Genomic DNA, 19,944 nt, shown 5'->3' with positions numbered 1-19,944 from the left:
CTTAAGTTATTTCTTGTTTAAATATATATTTTACACATTTTATTTTCATTATGTACTTATTATTTAATAACATTTAACAATACATATCTGAAAACTAAATATATGACTTAAAGTTCTTTTTTCGTATGAAAAATTTTAAAACAGGGATCTACAAGATCTAACTGTCCACTAAAAACTAAACCGAAAATCAAAGAAGCGAGAGAAAAAACCTCCCCTGCTTACTGTAAACAAATACCACATGCGAAATTACAGATCCGTCATAAAACATTCCTTCCCCCTAAAAACCACGTGAATGTACTCTCATCTTGAGTAGAAGGTCAAATCTACTTGTATCTGAAACCATATGAACATACAATGCCATCTTCTGGAAGAAATTTTATTTTTTAAAACGTTCCGAAGAGCTGGCACAAATATGTGATGACCTGGGGTGAACAAGAAAGCGCTCTGGCACACGGGTGTGTCAGCCGGGAAGTGAGCGTGTTTCTAGCTGACACGTATATGTGACAGTCGGCGCGAAAGGGTTAAAAGCTGGTTTAAGAATATTTTGTTTTGGTTAGAAAAGAAAACCTTGATCTTTAGTTTAATGTACATAAAGTAACACACCAATACTTCAATTCTACCCGAGGTTTTTCCAAAAATGTCTCTGAAAAAAAAAACTTTTTTAAGTGTAATAGTAGAATAATGCATAAAAGTACAAATTGTGTAGCTAGCAAAGACAGGTGATCATTTCATTACTGTGCCAAATACTATTATCTGTCAATATGCAGAATGAAAATACTTACAAAAATACTTTTAAACCTGCAGAGTTTTTGGAAGTAAGCACTAAAGAGCCTTAGTGCTTATAAGTACTGATACTCTTCAGTGCTTATTTGTTATGAAGAAATAACCAGATTTAATTATTGACAAGATATGTAAAAGCTTATCCTAATTACACTTTGATGATATCTTAAACTTACATTAAATCGTTACCCAGTATTTTTCAAATTAAAATGAAAACATTCTTTCTAATATACATCCCAGATCAATATCAAGTTGCATGAAATACTTCGAGTGAAATTGATTCTTAACAAAAGGTTCCAATTATTTGATAATAATATAAGAAGCATTAATGATACAAAGTCATTTCTTGATTAATGCTTGCATAACATTAGATTCCAAGTTTTATTTTTTTTTTTCATTTTTGAACTAATTTTTTATTCCAAACAATAAAATTCAAGGTAAATATTATCGAGCTACAATTTGTTACAAATTTATTAAGGTTTTTCCGATCTGCATAAAGGAATTATATTTAACTGATTCTCAGATAGTAGTGCCTGTTGTTGCTTTTTCATGTGAACTTGTTTTGTCAAATATGTAATAGGAAATTAGCCAACGGTGATAAGCAACTTTAAAAAATCTTTTTTTGTACACACCGAAAGCTCAAGAAACCATAATATTTAATTATTTTTTCATTATATTTAATTCTATTTCTATAATTTTGTACAAAAGTATTTTACATTTAAAACATTGTTCATATAGGAAATGAAAAAATTATATTTCGCATAAATTATGTGCTAGAAAAATAAAATGCAAAATACATGGTTTTATTATATGGCACCCTTGCAACAATTGTGTCGAAACTCAAAAAAGCGAATTTTCTCGCAAAAAATTAGCATCTATTCCTAACTGCTTTTTTGATTTATTATTATGACTTGTTGCAATTTCTATCTATAACAAATTTAACTTGCTGTGGTTTAAAAAGTGTATGTGATCGACAGTGGCGTAGCGAGCTTAACTCGCGCCCGGGGCACAATACCTTTTTAGCGCCCCCCCCCCATTCGAAAACCATACAAGATAATATGTAAAATACACTANGGACCAATTAAAGTAAATAATACACACTGAAGAATGCAAAATAGTTGTGAACTTGACCATTTAATCAAACAAAAAACAACATAATTTGATTCATTAAATCCATGCGTGTGGCATGGCTGGAGCACATTGAAATATTAAATAATAATAGAAATGTAAGAAATATTTTAAATTGGTAACTTTTGAACTCAAGACCAAGAGGAAAACCGGAAAGGAGATGGTTGGTCAATAAAACCTATGATCTAACCAATTAGAAGGTGAAAAACTGAAGTCAAAAGCTGAAAATAGGAAAGTCTGGGGCGATATTATTCAAGAGGCCAAGACTCCCAGCGGGCTGTAGTGCTGTATAAGTAAATAATGGAAGTTTTAAATTAAAAATAAAAAAATATTTTGAGTTATGACGTTTCAAGGGTGTGATATATTACAGTCAGTGTACAAAGAAAATTGTCTACTTATTAGAATTTTACAATTTAGTGAAATAACTTATAACTTACAAAAACATAGATATGCAGTAAATAGTATGCAACTATGTTTGTCAATTTATATATTAATAAGTGTCGTTTATATTTTAACAAAATAAAGGCTGTAGCAAATCAAATACAAGTTTAGAAATCCTATATTATTGAAGAACAAACTACTACTTAGCAAATTAGACTTTAAATTTTGATTATGGGAAACTAAATTAACTAATCCTCTATTTTTTCATATAAATTATAGTTTTTTCAAAACTCTTTGAATCTTAGTTTGTTTTCAAAAAAAAAGTATACATTTTATGATAATTGCTGCATATTGTCTCCTAATAAGTTCTTCTTAGTACGTTTTAAAGTGTTACGCTCCTTATTAAGGAAAAAAATACAATTTCGAATTTTATCCAGAAATCGTTTTACATTGAAATTTTGAGGGTTGACGAATAGATCAAATAGTTCTTTCCATGCAATGTCTATCGTTTTGACATCATGACCATCAGTATCAAATGTCCATGCGAGTAAATCAATGATCTGAACAGAAGCAGGTACCTCTTCAAAAACTCTAATAAAATGCCTGGTTTCTGCTGACTGAGAGCTCTTCAAAAGCTTTACATAAAGGGATTTGAGTCTTCTGTAAAATACGCTTATGTTCTCTGGATTATAAAAAGCTATCTCATTCAAAAACTCTAGCACATCCTCGTCATCTATAATCGATTCCAATTCCTCCTCTTGGGTTACCAAACGATGGAATGTTTTGATATATTTGCGCGTTTCTTCAAATTGAGAGCTACACTGTACTCCGTGCACATAAACTAGAGAGGTTGAATCGATGTCTTTCTGAAATGTCTGTCTTATTTCAAATTCTTTGGCTTTCAATTCTTTCTCGCTCATTTGTTTGGCGAACAATCCTGCAAAAAAGGTACCGATGGCGGCAGCTATCCTTGCTCCGAAAGTAGCACCTGGGTGTGGAATATCGTCTCCAAGTCTGTTAATTCCTTGGATCACATCACCGATTTTGTCAGATTCTCTGGAGGACTTGTCTACGACTACTTCTAGTTGCTCAAGTAGAGATACGCTTTTACCGCGACATTCATCCCATTCGCTATAAAAAGCCTTGAAGATTTCCAGCGCACGATGGCTACCTACAATTAAATCAGCAACATCTCTACCTGCTGCAATTAATTGTAGTTTCTTTCTTTTAGAATTTGCATCTGCCATTATCAAGAAAAGTTATGAGCTGTAAAAAATAAAAGGAAAATGAATTAAAACAAGACATTTCCAATTATATATTATCTTCTGATTACTGATTATATATAATAGAGATCATAGCTTCTATATATATATATATATATTACTATGTATAAGTAAAGTTGCTATAAACAATTTATAACTTACCATGAAGTCACATTGAGGAGGTGACAATTACACTTTCGTTTGAGAGGATGTCTTTTTATACATATTTATTATTTATATCCAAGTGTTGGTGAGACTGTAAATACGGATATAAAACAAATAAATTTTTGCTTGTAAATTATTTTTCTCTTATTTCACCATATCGCGAGAACTCTTTAGGCGAATTGAAAAGGTTTGCACTCAATTGTAAAATTCATTCATCAAAGGTTATTTCATGCAAAAAATATAATAAATTTTAGTAATTAATTATTTTTTATAATTATTTTATTTAATAATAGTCGAGAAAATTTGAATTGAAAGGTGTAAAAAATTGTGCATCATTTTAACAAATGTAATTTTATGTGTCAAAATTGAACGAAATCGGTGGGATAGTTCCTGAGTAATCGAATTTTAAATCTGTGACTTTTTCAAAATTCGGTTTCTCAGGAACCATTCGACCGATTTCATTCAATCTTTGTATTTTGCCACATAAAAGTACATTCTTTAAAATGGTGTAAAAATTTGTATACCTTGCAGTTCAAAATGTTTACGACTTTTTCCATGCTTTATTATATATTAAAATTATTTTTTGACCGAAATAATCTTTCGATAGACGGATATTTTAATCGTGGGCCAAAAAAAAAATTTTTTCCAATTCGCTTAAAAAGTTCTCGAGATATGGTGAAATGCGCCTAAGTAAAATGGACATTAAGGGGTCAAAACATTCAGCTGCTCTATTGACCTAACTGTTTTAGGATCACATTTCCCAGACTACGGCTTCTCTCTTCATTTTGAGGGTCAGGAATCCAAATTCCTCGGAATAAAGGTAGGTTTATTCAGAGAAATACATTTTTACACCTGGTTTCGTAACTTAAAATATCGTTTGCACTAACTAATTAGAACATTTGTGATCACTTCGAACTATTGAATCCTGGTACGTGAAAATCTGAACATGAGATCAAAAGTTATTCTGGGTGATTTGTTTATTTATTTATTTATTTTGTGCACTGTATATTAAAGCCTGCTTAGTTTACTAAATTTTAATCAAATGCAGTACTGATAAAAACGAAAGAAAATATTCATTATGAATCACTGAAAAATAAAATTTACTTCAACGTAATAGTAAATGAAATTTAAAAGGAAAATGTATATTAAAGTTAACATAGCCTTTTTGTAAAATGAAATAGGCCCGCTGTAAGTTAACTGTTTAGAAATATTTTAACGTTCTTCAAAAAAAAAATTAAGATTAAATTTACTTGTTCAATATTTTTCAAGGAAAAATTGATCATTGGCACTAAATTCAACCCCCTCTCCTCCTTACAGATTTTTAAGAACCTTATTTAAAGAGGTTCTACACCATTTTTTTTTCTAATGATTGGAATATAAGTTATTTCTGTATTGTTTTTTCTATCTTGTCTGGTTTTTTTGATGCTCTCTGTTTAGCCTTCGAAATAAACAGGAGGTGTACTGATTATAAACTAATATAGAAATAATTGAAATAGAGATGAATTTGAATCGAATCACTATTCAAATAAAAATTTTAATTTTTGCGGCAATTGCTGGAAAAAATTGTAACAAACTAATTTTCAAGAAAGTTAATCTAGGGCCTCTCTCTCACACTGTACCGCAGTTCAATTGCAGTTGAATCAGCTAACTGTTTATTATCATATCGCCCCATGATTAAAAGTTCCATAGTTCCAAATAGCATAGCCTATGCATACGAAATTCATGGTTTCAACATGATTAAACTTTGGCTCTTTACTATTGCTTTAAGTATACATTCTTATTTAATTACAATAAAGTATTTGGGACAGTTCTCCATTTTTTTTTTTCTAAATTTGTATAATGCAAAATTGTACGCTGATATAATAGCGAAAATTTTATGTTCACATTTGAAGCCAAAAAATAATAACTTATTTTGATAAATCTATTTTTAATATGAAAAAAAGTTGTATGCTAATATAAATTACTATTTTCTAAATGGTAATTTAGAAACGATAATAAAAAATTCGTTATGGTAATAACTTAAAATTCTTATTAAAAGCAAAAATGACTTTAAAAAAGAAAATTAATGCTCTCAAAAAAAATTTTTCTAACCTTAAAAAAAAATGTACTTTTAATTTGTATTTAATCAAAAAATAAGTTAAAATAAATATGTAATTTATAGTTAAATAAATGTAAATTATAAATGTATAATTAATATAAAAATTAAATAAATTTGTTTATAATTATTTAATTTATAATTAAATAACTGTAGGTGAAACATAAATTATACGCTCTATGAGGAAAAAAAAATACATAGATTTAAAAATAATACATTTGTCATCAAATATTCTAAACTCTAAGTGTGATAAATCTGATTAATACAGTAAATTTTGGTTTACCAACGTCCAGGTAAAACTTAAGTACTGGCTGTAAAAAAGGATTTTCAAAAACGCACCACTTCTTTCCAATTTAAAAACATGTTATATTCGTTCGTGATTTCTGATCTAATTGAATTTCAAATATGATAAGCCAAAATAAAAGATCAGTCAGAGATAGCTACAATTAACCTAAATCATTCTTTATGCCAGCGGTTTCCAAATGGTCTTTCATGAAACTCTAGGGTTCCACGAATTGATACTTTTAATAACCGATGATGTGAAACCTCCTATAACTCATAATTTATTTTATTTTTTAATTGCTTTCATGAAATTATTTCAAGTACAATACCAATGAAATAGAAGTGGCACTTTTTTAAAAGAAAATATAATATTTCTAGTAATATTACATTTAATAAATTATGAAAAGAACAAGTATTTGTAAAATGTTGCATTAGTATTTCAAATCGCACTTTTCAAATCAAAATAAAATAACTGAACTCTTTAACAAAGTAAGATAACCTAGAAATTATTTTCAACGTTTATAGCAATTCTCATTAGCTTTTATTCTCGAAGAAAACCATAATGCGGTTATTATATTATTCATTTTCGGCTTAAATATTTATATATGTATACACACACACACACACACATATATATATATATATACCAAGAACAACAGATCCATAATTGGACTAGATATAGTATAAGGATTGCAAATTTAAACTGTCGGATATGAAACCTAATTAAAGATTATTGTTGACAAAACAATGAAAAATCTTCATTCCTCTAAATAAATATTTCAAAAACAGTCTTCTATAGGTTATTACGTTCACAATTAGTTTTATAAAATTAATTTATAATATCGGGATTCCGCCGAAAAACAATTGATCATTTAGTTTTCTTAAACCGAAAAAAAATTGGGAATCGTTGCTTTATTTTACCAAGAAGCTCCTTCTTTACACGGCACAATTTTTTTCATAGTTCGAATTTTTTAACCGAACAAACAATTCCTTTTGTCCACCTCCCTAGCAGCAAAATAACGTGGGCCCTCATTGGACCAATCTTTCCAAATAAGAGTTCAAAGGGGCAATATATTTCCAATTTATTTTCGAATACTCTGTAGAATTGTCCGAACCAACCGATATTCTACTGCAACTTTAAAACCAATATCAACCCTATATGGAATTGTCAGATTCACCCGATATTTTATAGTTATTATTCAGCCGATATTGACACAGCATGGAACCAATATTAAAAAATCTAAGCATCCAAAAATTGGTTCCTCGGAGCATGTTCATAGGACCCATATTGAGCCCAACTGGGGCCAAGGTACAATTGTTGCTAGGGCTTATAGATACAATATCAATAAATAAACAGCTAAGTAAGAGGGAAAAAAATCTGTTTTCGATCAAAATAGAAATTTTTTCACAATTGTTAACACTAAGAAATAATAAATATTTAAATAATTTTTAGTCTTACTCCAATTATTCTTTCTGGAATACTTCGGAACCTAAACTAACAAGTCGCATTTTTATCAACAATCAACTTGTGATTCACGCCCTGAAGTCTGATAGTGAGAACTTCAGTATCAAAATGATGGCGAAGTTATGAAAAAAAGTAATCTGATCTATATCGAACAGAAAAAAAGAGAGATAGAGAGAGAAAAGACGACGCCTGGTGCTGACACTTATGACTAGTTTCACTTTCAAGTTTCAAGTATTTTACTTTCTTGTGCTACAAACTAAAATGTAACTTTTGTGAGTTTGTGACTGGTTTCTTGAAATCGCCTTCAACCCATTTTCTCGCAATTTTTATGAAACTAATGCAAGTAAAAAAGGAAATATCGATATATTTGTCACATATATAAGTTTTAGTAAATAATGCATTTATTTAAAGTTTTAACAACAATTTATGAAAGGAGAGCGTTTTAGAATATTCGGCGTAACGAGTCCCTGATAGTGATTTCTTTGCATAAAATATACATAAAAAATATAATTTTTTTTTTTACTCAAATATACTTATAAAATGAAATATACATTGCGTAAAATCCCAGCAGTGGCTGGTTAATACGAATTTCACCCTAACTCGGATCGACCACAATGCTGACGTAAAATAATTGCAGCGAATGACATAATCATGAGTTAGAATCCCTTTACTGTCGAGCTAATCGTGGAAAGTTTTCATGGCTCTCTTGTCTTCTGGGTTTGGTTCGAAATTATAAGGCTCCGGAGTTGAACAGTAAACTCAGTTTATAGCTGTTAAACTCAAAATTGGCGCTTTCGCTCAATGCCAATTATAAAAAAAAATACATTGTGTAAAATGTATCTCCTCATATGGATTATTTTAAAGTAATAATAGAAAAAGTAGCCATATTTTAGTGATATGACAGTGATACTCATCTGTTTTGAGGTTCCGTAAAAACCTATGACCACAGTACCTATATTATTATATAAGGTATCTAGTATCGCAGCTCCTTTTACCTGAATGTCAGTCACCTTCTAGACCAGGGGTTTCCAACTCACATGAGGCCGGGGGCTTACTAGTATTAATATAATAAAAATATCATTGAATACAAGTATTTACATAGTTTATAAAAGAAGATAAAAGTAGTGTAGGCAAATACATACCTTACTATTTATGTACTATATGTGTTAATTTCGAAAATTTATCTTCAGAGAAAATATAATCCAATACAGAGTTTTATTAACATTTAATCATTTGATGGCAAAATATGATTAGTTTAAAAAAACAAGACTGAAATTCAGGTACAAATTTAAAGAACAGTAAGAATCCTCCTTTTGTTAATTCACCGCCAATAATCATAACTAAATAAAAGAAATTTGCATATACGTTTCTTTGAAAGTAGTTTTATATGATATTTGTTTATATTTTGTAATTTTACCTTCTTAAAGAAGTCAATAAAATCTGATTAAAATCAGATATTTATATATTTGGTTAAAATTTGTATACTGTAGAGATATAGTCAGGAAATGGATTTCTTTTTTCTTTTTTTTCAAATTTTATGCTATAGATGTAAATTATTTTATAAGGAATATTGCTAATAGTTTATTTTTAATATCACACATGAACATAACAAACTCCAATGTTCTTCTGAATATATTTCTGTCTCATATTCATAATTTTTCTTTAAACAGGTAAATGTTCCATTCGAAGAAAGGAATGCATTTGGAACTATCAAGAAAATAGAAAAAATACTGCAAACCAAGTTAGAAGGAAGATACAAATATTAAAAAATGGTGTTTTTTAAAAAAAATAATAACTTTTACTGTTTAAAAAACTTTTCATGTTCAGCGATTCAGATATTTTTTTTAAACTGCCTATTTCTCAAAATTATTTATAGCTAAGCTTTAATAAAAGTTGAATCTTTTACTTTGTTGGTAATATCACTAAAAAAAGTTTATAATTCAAGAAATCAAGTAATAGCTAGAAATCACAAAGTTCCATCCAAATTTACCTTCTTTAAAAAATATACACCTGATAAACTACAAATAAACAATTCTTAGTGTTGGTTTCCTTAAATCTAAATACAGAATGTGTACTTCTTAGGTTGATGAATTTCACTATCCTAGCAGCTCAAACGATGATGCCAAAGTGACTTGATGTGTATAGAATTCAAAGCTATATATATATATTTGTTAATTGATACTCGTAAAACTTTTTCGTCCATTTACTGGTGCCTATTTACTTTTTTTTACTCATTTACTGTCATTTAATGTGGCATTATCATGCTTATACAAATAGCGAGATTTTTGTAAGAATTTTACATGGCACTTTTGTTTTTAATTACATTGCATCGTTTCAGAAATTATCTTTTAATTTAAAATTGACAATTCTAAATTTCCTATTATCCTTCTAAACTATAACTCTAAACTCTATTTAAACTTTGCTGAAATTCTGTATTTTTATTCAAGTATAATTTAAAGTTAGAATAGTGTTTCCTTAATAGTATGTTTTTACTATATCTTCCTATATCTTAATCAATTTCGTAATATAATGAAAATGTAGTAGAATTGGTATATATAAAATAGGGAATCTGTCTGTCCCTACAATATTAAAAACAATGAGATGGATATTACTATTCTCTCTTAAGAAAGTTTTTATATTCCATGCTTTGATTATTTTTATTTCTAATAATGTTCTTTTAATAAATGAACTGTTCAAAAAAATTATAAACTTTATAGATAGTTATTGAGACATCACAGTATGTTTACTCCAACCTAATTTATTTTATGTTAATAATAATATTTTTTCTCATAATAATGATGTAACTAATTAATTCTTTCAACAAAATTTAAAATTTTTTAAACAGTGTAGAAAGTTACTACAATATGTTTTCTTCAACAAAATTTTCAATTAAGTTGTAAGAAATAATTAAATTTTAATTAAAATTATAGTAAATGTTAGTTATAAATTTTAAATTAAGAAATAATTACATTTTTAAACCTTGTAGTAATAATCAAGTTAATTATATCCTCTTCTAAAAGCTTTAAGTAGTTTTAACATAGTAATAAGTTATGAAGAGCAACCACAATATGTTTTTGTCAACACTAAAAAAAATTCTCTCTTTCTCACTGATAAGCAATTATCAAATGTGCTTTAACTGAGAAAATTAATTTATAAATTTTACCAATTAAGAACGTATGGTTGAATTTATATTTTGTCTGGCTTTTAGTATTTCTGAATTGTTTTAAAATGCTTTCTCTCTGAGAAAGCATTTTAAGATATATTTCTTTCGAAAGAAATATATCTACTGAAGATATATTTCTTTCGAAATGGTCTTTTTGAAGCAGATGTGTACGAGATACTTCTCAAAGATTTTTAATTCTCAAAACCATCTATCTAATTTTCAATGAACTTAAATCCGAAATATATCTTTTTTTTAAGCTCATTCTATAATTTTTTCTGTCTAAAAATAAACTCTTGTTGGTCTTTAGTTTAGTAGCTAATAAAATATTCTTGTATGTAAAGGGGACATTAATCTCTTTTTAAAAGCTGGTTTAAGACATTTTTTTTCTGTCTTTTGATTAGAAAAGAAAACTTTGATCTTTAGTTTTATGGTTAAAAATATTTTCCTGTTTAAAGTCGGAGCTTAAAAAAAACTATTATAAGAATTTCATATTATCGAATTATATTATTCCATATTATCCATTAATTCCATTTATCTTCTATATTTTAATGAAGTAATTAACCAAATTATGTTGCTTGTTGGTGTTATTGCAGCAAAGTAAGTTTTTTCCTGCAGTTTTAGTATTATTCATCTCATACATAAAGTAACCTACCAATACTTCTATTTTACCCGAAGTTTTTCCGAAAATGTCTCTGGAAAAAAAAAATATTTTTAAGTATAATTGTAGATTAATGCATGAAAGTACAAATTGTGCAACTAGCAAAGACAAGGGATCTTTTCATTACTATACCAAATACCATTATCTGTCAATATACAAATGAAAATACCTACAAAAATACTTTTAAACCTGCAGAGTTTTCGCAAGTATGCACTAAAGAGCCTCGGTGCTTATAAGTGCTGATACTCTTCAGTGCTTATTTGTATGAAGAAATAACCAGATTTAATTATTGACAAGATATGTAAAAGCTTATCTTAATTACACTTTGGTGCTATCCTAAACTTACACTAAATCGTTACCCAGTAGTTTTCAAATTAAAATGAGAAAATTCTTTTTAATATATATCCCAGATCAATAAAGTTGCATGAAATACTTCGAGTGAAATTGATTATTAACAAAATTATACCAATTATTTGATAATTATTAAAAATCATTGCTTATTATATTTACAGTGAAAAGAAAATATTTACTGTTATTTCTTGAATCATAGTATGATATGTAAGAAACAAAATTGCTATTTTGTATCAGTGTTGGCAAAAATCATTTTTTAAAAAAAATTAGATTTTTTCTCATTTAAATTAAAAACATTCTTTAAATTTTTTTTTTCTTTTTACATATATCAATCAAAACTCAGATAAAATTTATCAATAATGCTTAATATTATTTGAAAACAATATTTCATCTAAAATACTTAGTATTAACTAAAATAGTTAAAAGGATTATATAATTATTACAAACTAATCACTGAAAAATAAAATCATAACTATTTCTTTCTAGTCAAACTTTAATGTATTCCTAAGACTGAGACCAAATTTGTCAATTAGATAGAATAAATTAATTTAGGTCAAGAAACATTGAAAAAAAATCAATTGTTCTAAATTATACTTGGCAAACCAAATCTTTCTTCATTTCTTATATTCACAAACGACGTATAATTTATAAAGGTATTTTTATTTAAATAAACATAAAACTAAATTGGTATCATGTTACCTCCTCATTATTTTTTGTATTTTTTTTATATATACAGGGTGATTCTAAAAAGATGGGCAAAATTTAAGGAAGTGATAGTACACACCCAAGCAAACAATTTTTATCAAAGAATGCATGGTCGAAAACAAAACGCAAAGGNTTTTAGTAATTTCTGAAAATTATGAACCCCCCCCCCCTTGAAAAAGTTCTGCGTACGCCACTGGACGGCTGAATAACATCTATGAAATTTTACATTTGTGCAAATAAACGCTGGTCAGAAAAAGGAAATATGAGAATGTTACTCACCCCGATGAACATCAAGTTGACATCTTTATGTTGTTGTCGAGGTAGGACAATAAAAGGAAAATATCAAACAAAACAAAGAGACAATTTCTTTTCTCGTTTAAAAAAAAACAGTGGGTTTATTCATTTCATTTGTACAAGGGATCAACTGAATTACATGAGTGGGGATGCGTTGATACCCCAAGCCACAGCTCAAGCAGGGTATGAACTTGCTCAACAGAGAAAAACATTATAAACTTCAAATGACTCGCATTTTGAAAAAAAAAACTTTGCCAAATTGCTTGACAAACACTGCACCTTAAAATTTAAAACATTTGACAAAAAAAAGGGGGCTGAAGTCGTGCAAATAACTCGTATATATAAAATTACTAAAAAGAGGTTTGACGGGCCTCGCTGACCCAAAAGGGCCAGCTTACCAGTCGCAAAGGGTAACCGCGCGGGAAAGTACGAGTTGTAAAGCAGGAAAGAAAACGACTGTCATTGGATGGGGGATTACCACACGATTACGTCAACACCAATCAGTGCAAATAGTACTCCCACACATACCAAATAAGGTGCCAAAGGGAAGAAGTCCCCAAAAAAGGCGTGAACACCCCAAAAATTCTAGAAAAATCTAGAAAAATCCGGCTGGAAGAATAATCACCACGTGCAAAATTGAAGGTTACGTGAAAGTGATGGGAAAAGAAGTTAAGTGGTGACGTAAACTAGAAAGTGAGGGAAAAGAATGTCGTCCTTGAGGACAGTGGGGTCAGGCAACCTTGAATTGTAAAAGGTGAAAAGAGAGAAAGACACAAAAAATGCGTTGCTAACGTAAAAGTAAAAGAAACATTTCCAATTCTCTTCACAGAAAAAAAAATGGGTAAAAAAAATGAAGAGAAATAAAATAGGAAAAGTACAAATACTATTAACTATGAAAGATTAAATTAAATTTAAATTACTGACATGAAAAAAATCGTCACACAACACTGTGACAACACGGGTTCTTCTATTTTCGGTTTTTCTATAATATTCAATCGTCTCTTTAATTTAGTACTGGTTTCTAGAAATCTATCTTCGTACACAGTTATTGCGTCACACTCTAAATCAAAATTATCTTGCGAGCATGTTTGATCATCACTTAAAATGGATAAAAGTTTAAAATCCAATTCTTTCAATTCTTTGTATTTCTGTTCTAAAAGAACAATTTGTGTGGCCAAAATATGGGGATCATTTTCATTTTCTTTCAATAAATCTAACGCCTTATTCAATGCCTTTGAGAAATTACTTCTCGCTGGCGTTCGTAATCTTTTAACACTCTCAACTGACATATCTATTTCGTATAAAGTTTCATAAAGTCTAATAAAGTTCTATTCTAGTCTTTCTAATTTCTTAAGTCTATGTATATCTATTCTGGTCCCAGCAGGGATGCCAGATTTTGGGTATTACCAAAAGATATCAAAAAAGGAGATAGCTTACCTCCACCAAAAGGCCGGGAACACTTCGTAATAATCCATAGACTTCTATAAATGATCTAAACAATTGCAGTTGAGAGTGAAACATTCAATATTAAATTTTATTCACAAACACATGGACACAAAATATTTACGGACACACACAACAAAAAAGGACATGCTTCGCAATCGTAGTTCTAAACAGTTCTCTCTCGAACCAGAGTGTCAGTGTGTGTGGGAGGAGTCGGATAAGCCTTGAGCACGTGATTATCACGCGCTCACTAGATGAAATTAACTGATAGATTAATGACTTTAATTGGAATTTCCAACATCAAAACGTAAAGGAGCTGGCGCATTTGGAAAGTTGTTCCATGCAAATGTGAAAGCTCCATTCCTGCGAGTTACTGCTCTGCAATTTATTATTTGCATGTTATGGGAAGAAGAAAAGCTCGTATGCAAATTTTTCGTCACGATTCATACATAAAAGCTGCTGATTCGAGTGCTGTAATGCCTAAAAATATTTAAAAAAATAATTGGCTTTTTGTGGGGACAGCCGAAGGCTCTTATGTATGAGACTCCCATTGAATCTGCAGAAGAACTTGTCGCCAAGCTTTCGGCCGCTGCAGGGAAAGTTCGTGATATGCCTGGTGCGTTTCAGAATGTTCACCTATCTTTTCTTCGCCGTAGAACTGCGTGCATAGCCACTGCCGGCCACTGTTTTTAACACTTTTTGTAATCACATGCCATTAAATTTGCTTTTATAACTTAACTTCATCGTCTTTGTGCGTTTTTTCCTCATATAAGAACATAAGCTTTGACGCCCTCTAGCGGTTTTGCGTTTTGTTTTCGACCATGCATTCTTTTATAAAAATTGTTTGCTTGGGTGTGTACTATAACTTCCTAAAATTTAGCCCATCTTTTTAGAATCACCCTGCATTTAGATACATATATATATACTCATTTTTTCCATTTTAACTTATTTATAATGTCGNTTTTTTTTTTTTTTTTTTTACTTGAGTCAGTGGTTTTTTTAAAAAAATAATCGAAATCGTGATTTCATTTGGATAATTTAAATCATACTAACCCTGTTAGGTATACATATTGCTTAGCTCAATTTCAGAAGAGAGAAGAACTATGCATACATAAACTACTTATAAAAATTATGTTTATGTACTTGAAATGTAAGATAATTAATTTTATTTTATTTCATAATTTTATAACTGTCGTTGAACAACCGACTCAATTTTATGGGTTTACGACTACTAATGTTCAACTCCGTACCTCAANGAACCCAATCCAGAAGATAAGGGAACTCCTGGATCGAGTATTGAGAGAAATTTGCCTTCGTGGAAGACTTTTTGATGGAGCTAACTCGCATTTGCGTTACACGGAGAGGAAGACCACGAGAACCGCCCACGAATAGCCTGATTGCAAAGGGACTCTAACCCATGATCCGTCTACCACTGAGGATATTTCACGTCAGCACTGTGGTCGGTGCAAGCCTGATGAGGAATTCGTATCGACTGTGATTCGAACCCGGTTCGCCTCAATGAAAGGCGAACGCTCTATCCCCTGAGCCATCGCGGATCAAGATAATTAATTGGAGAAAAAAAGTCTCCCACTTTCAACCTCTTCATTTCTGAAATTCATCTTTTTTTTAATTTATGCCATATTTAGTTAGTACTTATGCCATTTATTAGTTGTTGTTACTTAAGCTTCTTGCCAATCAGCAAGTCTGCTTGAAATCAAATCAATTTTTAAGGCAGAAGGTGCATTTCTTGTTTTTTCAGTGGAGCCATGTATGGTCAAGAATGCGACTTAAGCTACACACACACGTCACAGCCCATTTTGCAGGGAGTACCCAATCATACTCCATTCATTCATCCACAGAACGTAATTTTGACCTTCACCAGAGAAGAATCAATCTCTGATTCAGTACCCCTAGAGGTATTGGTTTGGTATGGGAACTTTCAGGACTTTGTGACCCTGAGAAATTCAATGTGCACCAGTCACCATTTAACACTCAAATATTCTTCGACCAGCGTGATTCGAACTTCCGTTCTTACGGACACGAGCTAAATATCCTACCAACCAGGTTATAACTGCTGCTAACAGTGTGTTTCAAAATAAATTTCAAGTTGCAGTACAGCTTTTGTTATGACAAAGCCTTCTAGACTAGAAATTTTCAATCTTTTTACAGTTGCAGAGTGGTTTTGAAATTACAAACTCAAAGTGGAGCTTTAAAATTTTGCTCATTGCCATATAGTATATATTAACTTATGGCTATGTTGTATAGGTTAATAAAAAAAGCATTAATAATACAAGGTCATTTATTGATTAATGCTTGCATAACATTAGATTCCAAGTTTCGTTTCTTTTTTTTCATTTCTGAATTAATTTTTCATTGCAAGCAATAAAATTCAAGTTAAATATTATCGAACTGCAATTTGTTACAAATTTAATAAGGTTGAGGTTTTTCGATCTGAATAATGGAATTATATTTAACTGATTCTCAGATAGTAGTGTCTGTTGTTGCCTTTTCGTGTGAACTTGTGATATTACAGTGTAGTACAAAGAAAATTGTCTACTTATTAGAATTTTACAATTTAGTAAAATAACTTACAAAAACATAGATCTGCAGTAAATAGTATGCAACTACGTTTGACAATTTATATATTAATAAGTGTCGTTTATATTTCAACAAAATAAAGGCTGTAGCAAATCAAATACAAGTTTAGAAATCCTAGATTATTGAAAAACAAACTACTACTTAGCAAATTAGACTTTACATTTTGATTATAGGAAACTAAATTAACTAATCCTCTATTTTTTCCTATAGTTTTTTCAAAACTCTTTGCATTTTTGTTTTTTTTAAAAAAAGTTTACATTTTATGATAATTGCTGCATATTTTTTCCGAATAAATTCTTCGTAGTACTTTGTAAAATGTTACGCTCTGTAGTAAGGAAAAAAATACAAACTCTAATTTTGTCCCAAAATCGTTTTACATCAAAATTTTGAGGGTTGAGGAATAGATCAAATAGTTCCTTCCATGCATTGTCTATCATTTTGACATAATCATCCTCAAATCTCCATGCGAGTAAATCAATGATCTGAACCGAAGCAGGTACCTCTTCAAAACCTCTAATAAAATCCCTGCTTTCAGCAGACTTAGATGTAGTCAAAAGCTTTACATAAAGGGATTTGAGTCTTCCGTAAAATACGCTTATGTTCTCCGGATTATAAAAAGCTATCTCATTCAAAAACTCTAATGCATCTTCGTCTTCTATAATGGACTCCAAATCCTCCTCTTGGGTTACCAAACTATGGAATGTTTTGATATATTGAAACGTTTCTTCAAATTGAAAGCTACACTGTACTCCGTGCACATAAAATAAAGATGTTGAGTCGATATCTTTCTGAAATGTCTGTCTTATTTCAAATTCTCTGGCTTTCAATTCTTTCTCGCTCATTTGTTTGGCGAACAATCCTGAAAAAAAGGTACCGATGGCGACAGCTACCCTTGCTCCGAAAGTAGCAGTTGGGTGTGGAATATTGTCGCCAAGTGTGTTCATTCCTTGGATCACACAGGGCGTTAATAAGGGAGTTAAGAAGGACTTGTGCAAGAACCTCCCATTCTTCCACCAGAGCATTTTTTAACTCCAGAATAATTCTGGGGGAGGTTGGCGCATCGCAATAGCTCTCCCAAGAGCATCCCAAGCATGTTCAATAGGATTCAGGTCAGGGGATTTGCCGGCCAATCCAATCGTTGAATATCCTCGCTTTCCAGATACTCATCAACCATGAGAGCCCTATGTGGTCGCGCATTGTCGTCCTTAAAAATGAACTCAGGGCCAACAGCTCCCCTGAACGAAAATATCTTCAGGCATGCTTTCAAATTCACCCGAAATTATGATCATTTCATGTGTCCACAGACGTCATGTCGCATACTATCGATCAAAATTTAAGGTGATCCCATAAGAAAAAGCTGCAGGGATCGACATGCTGCTCACGCGGAGAGCGCGCAACGAAATCCGCACGATCAATTCACTCGAAAACGTGATTTTCACCTTCTCAATGTGACTTTATGATAAGTTATATGTTGCATACAGTAACTTTAATGATATATATAAAGCTATGGTCCCTATTATATTTAATCGGAAGAAAATATATCATTGGAAATGTCTTGTTTTAATTTTTTTTATTTTATTTTTACANGCGTGAGCAGCATGTCAGTCCCTGTAACTTTTTCCTATGGGATCACCTTAAATTACGATAGTATGCGACATGATGTCTGTGGACCCATGAAATGATCATAATTTCGGCTGAATTTGAAAGCATGCCTGGAGATATTCTCGTGGTATAGTTTTTATATCGTTGTAGACTGTCCATTAACTATTGCGGAAGCCAAGTAGAATATGAATTGGTTATTGTTGTTGTAGTTCATTTACGTCGCACTAGAGCTGCACAATGGGCTATTGGTGACGGTCTGGGAAACATCCCTGAGGATAATTCCTAGACATGCCATCACAATTTTGATCCTCTGCAGAGGGGATGGCACCCCCGCTTCGGTAGCCCAACGACCTGCACGCGAAGTCGAGCACTTTACGGTAGAACAGTTTAACGAGGACCAATACCGCACACCCTCGGCACCTACGCAGACTGATCCAAGTGGTCACCCACCCGCACACTGACCGCAGCCAGTGATGCTTGACTTCGGTGATCTGCTGGGAACCGTGTCTTAACGATCAGTCCACTGCGGGACGAATATCACTTGGAATAATTAATTAAATTAATCGTTTTGAAGTTAGCAAGTTTAGTGCACGTTTGTAGTTGTTTACGTATGTTGCGTCGAAACGTGGGTATATTCGTTACACATATTTATTATTTATAATCAAGTTGGTGGGACTCTAGTTAAGGATATTATAAAAAATACATTTTTGCTTGTAAATTATTTTTTCGTGTTTCACCATATTGCGAGAACTTTTTTTAGCGAATTGAAAAGTTTTTGCACTCTGTTATAAAACTAATTTATCCAAGAGTAATTTCATGCAAAAAAAAAAATTAATATGTATTTGTTTTTTTATGATAATTTTATTTAATAATCGAAAAAGTTTAAATTAAAACGTATGAAAATTTTTACATCATTTTAAGGAATGTAATTCTAAGTGTCAAAATTGAACGAAATCGGTCGAATAGTTCCTGAGAAATCGAATTTTAAATCTGTGACTTTTTCAAAATTCGGTTTCCCGGGAACCATTCGACCGACTTCATTCAATATATATATATATATATATATATATACTGGTGGACAAAATTAAAAGATGGAAAGCATTTTCGCACATTCATTCGCACATGCAAGATACCCGCACACCGCTCCGTGTTTAACAATGGTTGCGTGAATGCCCAGAGGTACAGGCAGGAGGTCCTAGAGCCCTATGTGCGTCTTTTCAGGGGCTCTGTTGGTCCTGAGTTCATTTTTATGGACAACAATGCGCAACCACATAGGGATCTCATGGTTGATGAGTATCTGGAAGGGGAAGATATTCAACGAATGGATTGCCCAGCCAAATCCTCTCACCTGAATCCTATTGAACATACTTGGGATGCTCTTGGGAGAGCTATTGTGATGCGCCAACCTCCCCCCAGAACTATTCTGGAGTTAAAAATTGCTCTGGTGGAAGAATGGGAGGGTCTTCAACAAGTCCTCCGTAACTCCCTTATAAACAGCATGCATACTCGTTGTGCATGCTGCCTGTCTGTCAGGGGTGACCATATATCATACTGGAGGCNGACGTCACTAGA

At 31.1% G+C, this 19,944-nt stretch overlaps 1 protein-coding gene across 3 annotated transcripts; it reads right to left on the bottom strand.

Annotated features, from left to right (window-relative positions):
* Window positions 1–1,895: 1,895 nt before the first annotated feature.
* LOC107450142 (uncharacterized) lies at window positions 1,896–12,835 on the bottom strand. Of its 3 annotated transcripts, XM_016065877.3 has the most exons (3): window positions 7,553–7,685; window positions 3,714–3,807; window positions 1,896–3,555 (listed from the first exon to the last, which is right to left on the bottom strand). In XM_016065877.3, exon 3 carries the CDS (start codon window positions 3,534–3,536, stop codon window positions 2,622–2,624), a length of 915 nt encoding a protein of 304 aa, XP_015921363.2. In that variant the 5' UTR covers window positions 3,537–3,555; window positions 3,714–3,807; window positions 7,553–7,685; the 3' UTR covers window positions 1,896–2,621. The 3 variants fall into 3 exon arrangements, with proteins under 3 accessions (XP_015921363.2, XP_071037524.1, XP_015921362.2); XM_071181423.1 differs by lacking the exons at window positions 3,714–3,807; window positions 7,553–7,685 and adding an exon at window positions 12,715–12,835; XM_016065876.4 differs by lacking the exon at window positions 3,714–3,807 and having other exon boundaries at window positions 7,553–7,697.
* Between the last annotated feature and the right edge of the window lie 7,109 nt (window positions 12,836–19,944).

This window comes from Parasteatoda tepidariorum, chromosome 5, assembly GCF_043381705.1.
Source record: "Parasteatoda tepidariorum isolate YZ-2023 chromosome 5, CAS_Ptep_4.0, whole genome shotgun sequence".
NCBI lineage: Eukaryota > Metazoa > Arthropoda > Arachnida > Araneae > Theridiidae > Parasteatoda > Parasteatoda tepidariorum.
This window is presented reverse-complemented; position numbering and strand designations above follow the sequence as displayed.

What these genes read in the sequence shown, in the direction of transcription:
- LOC107450142 (XM_071181423.1), bottom strand. Translation starts at nt 3,536, where the DNA reads ATGGCAGATGCAAATTCTAAAAGAAAGAAACTACAATTAATTGCAGCA.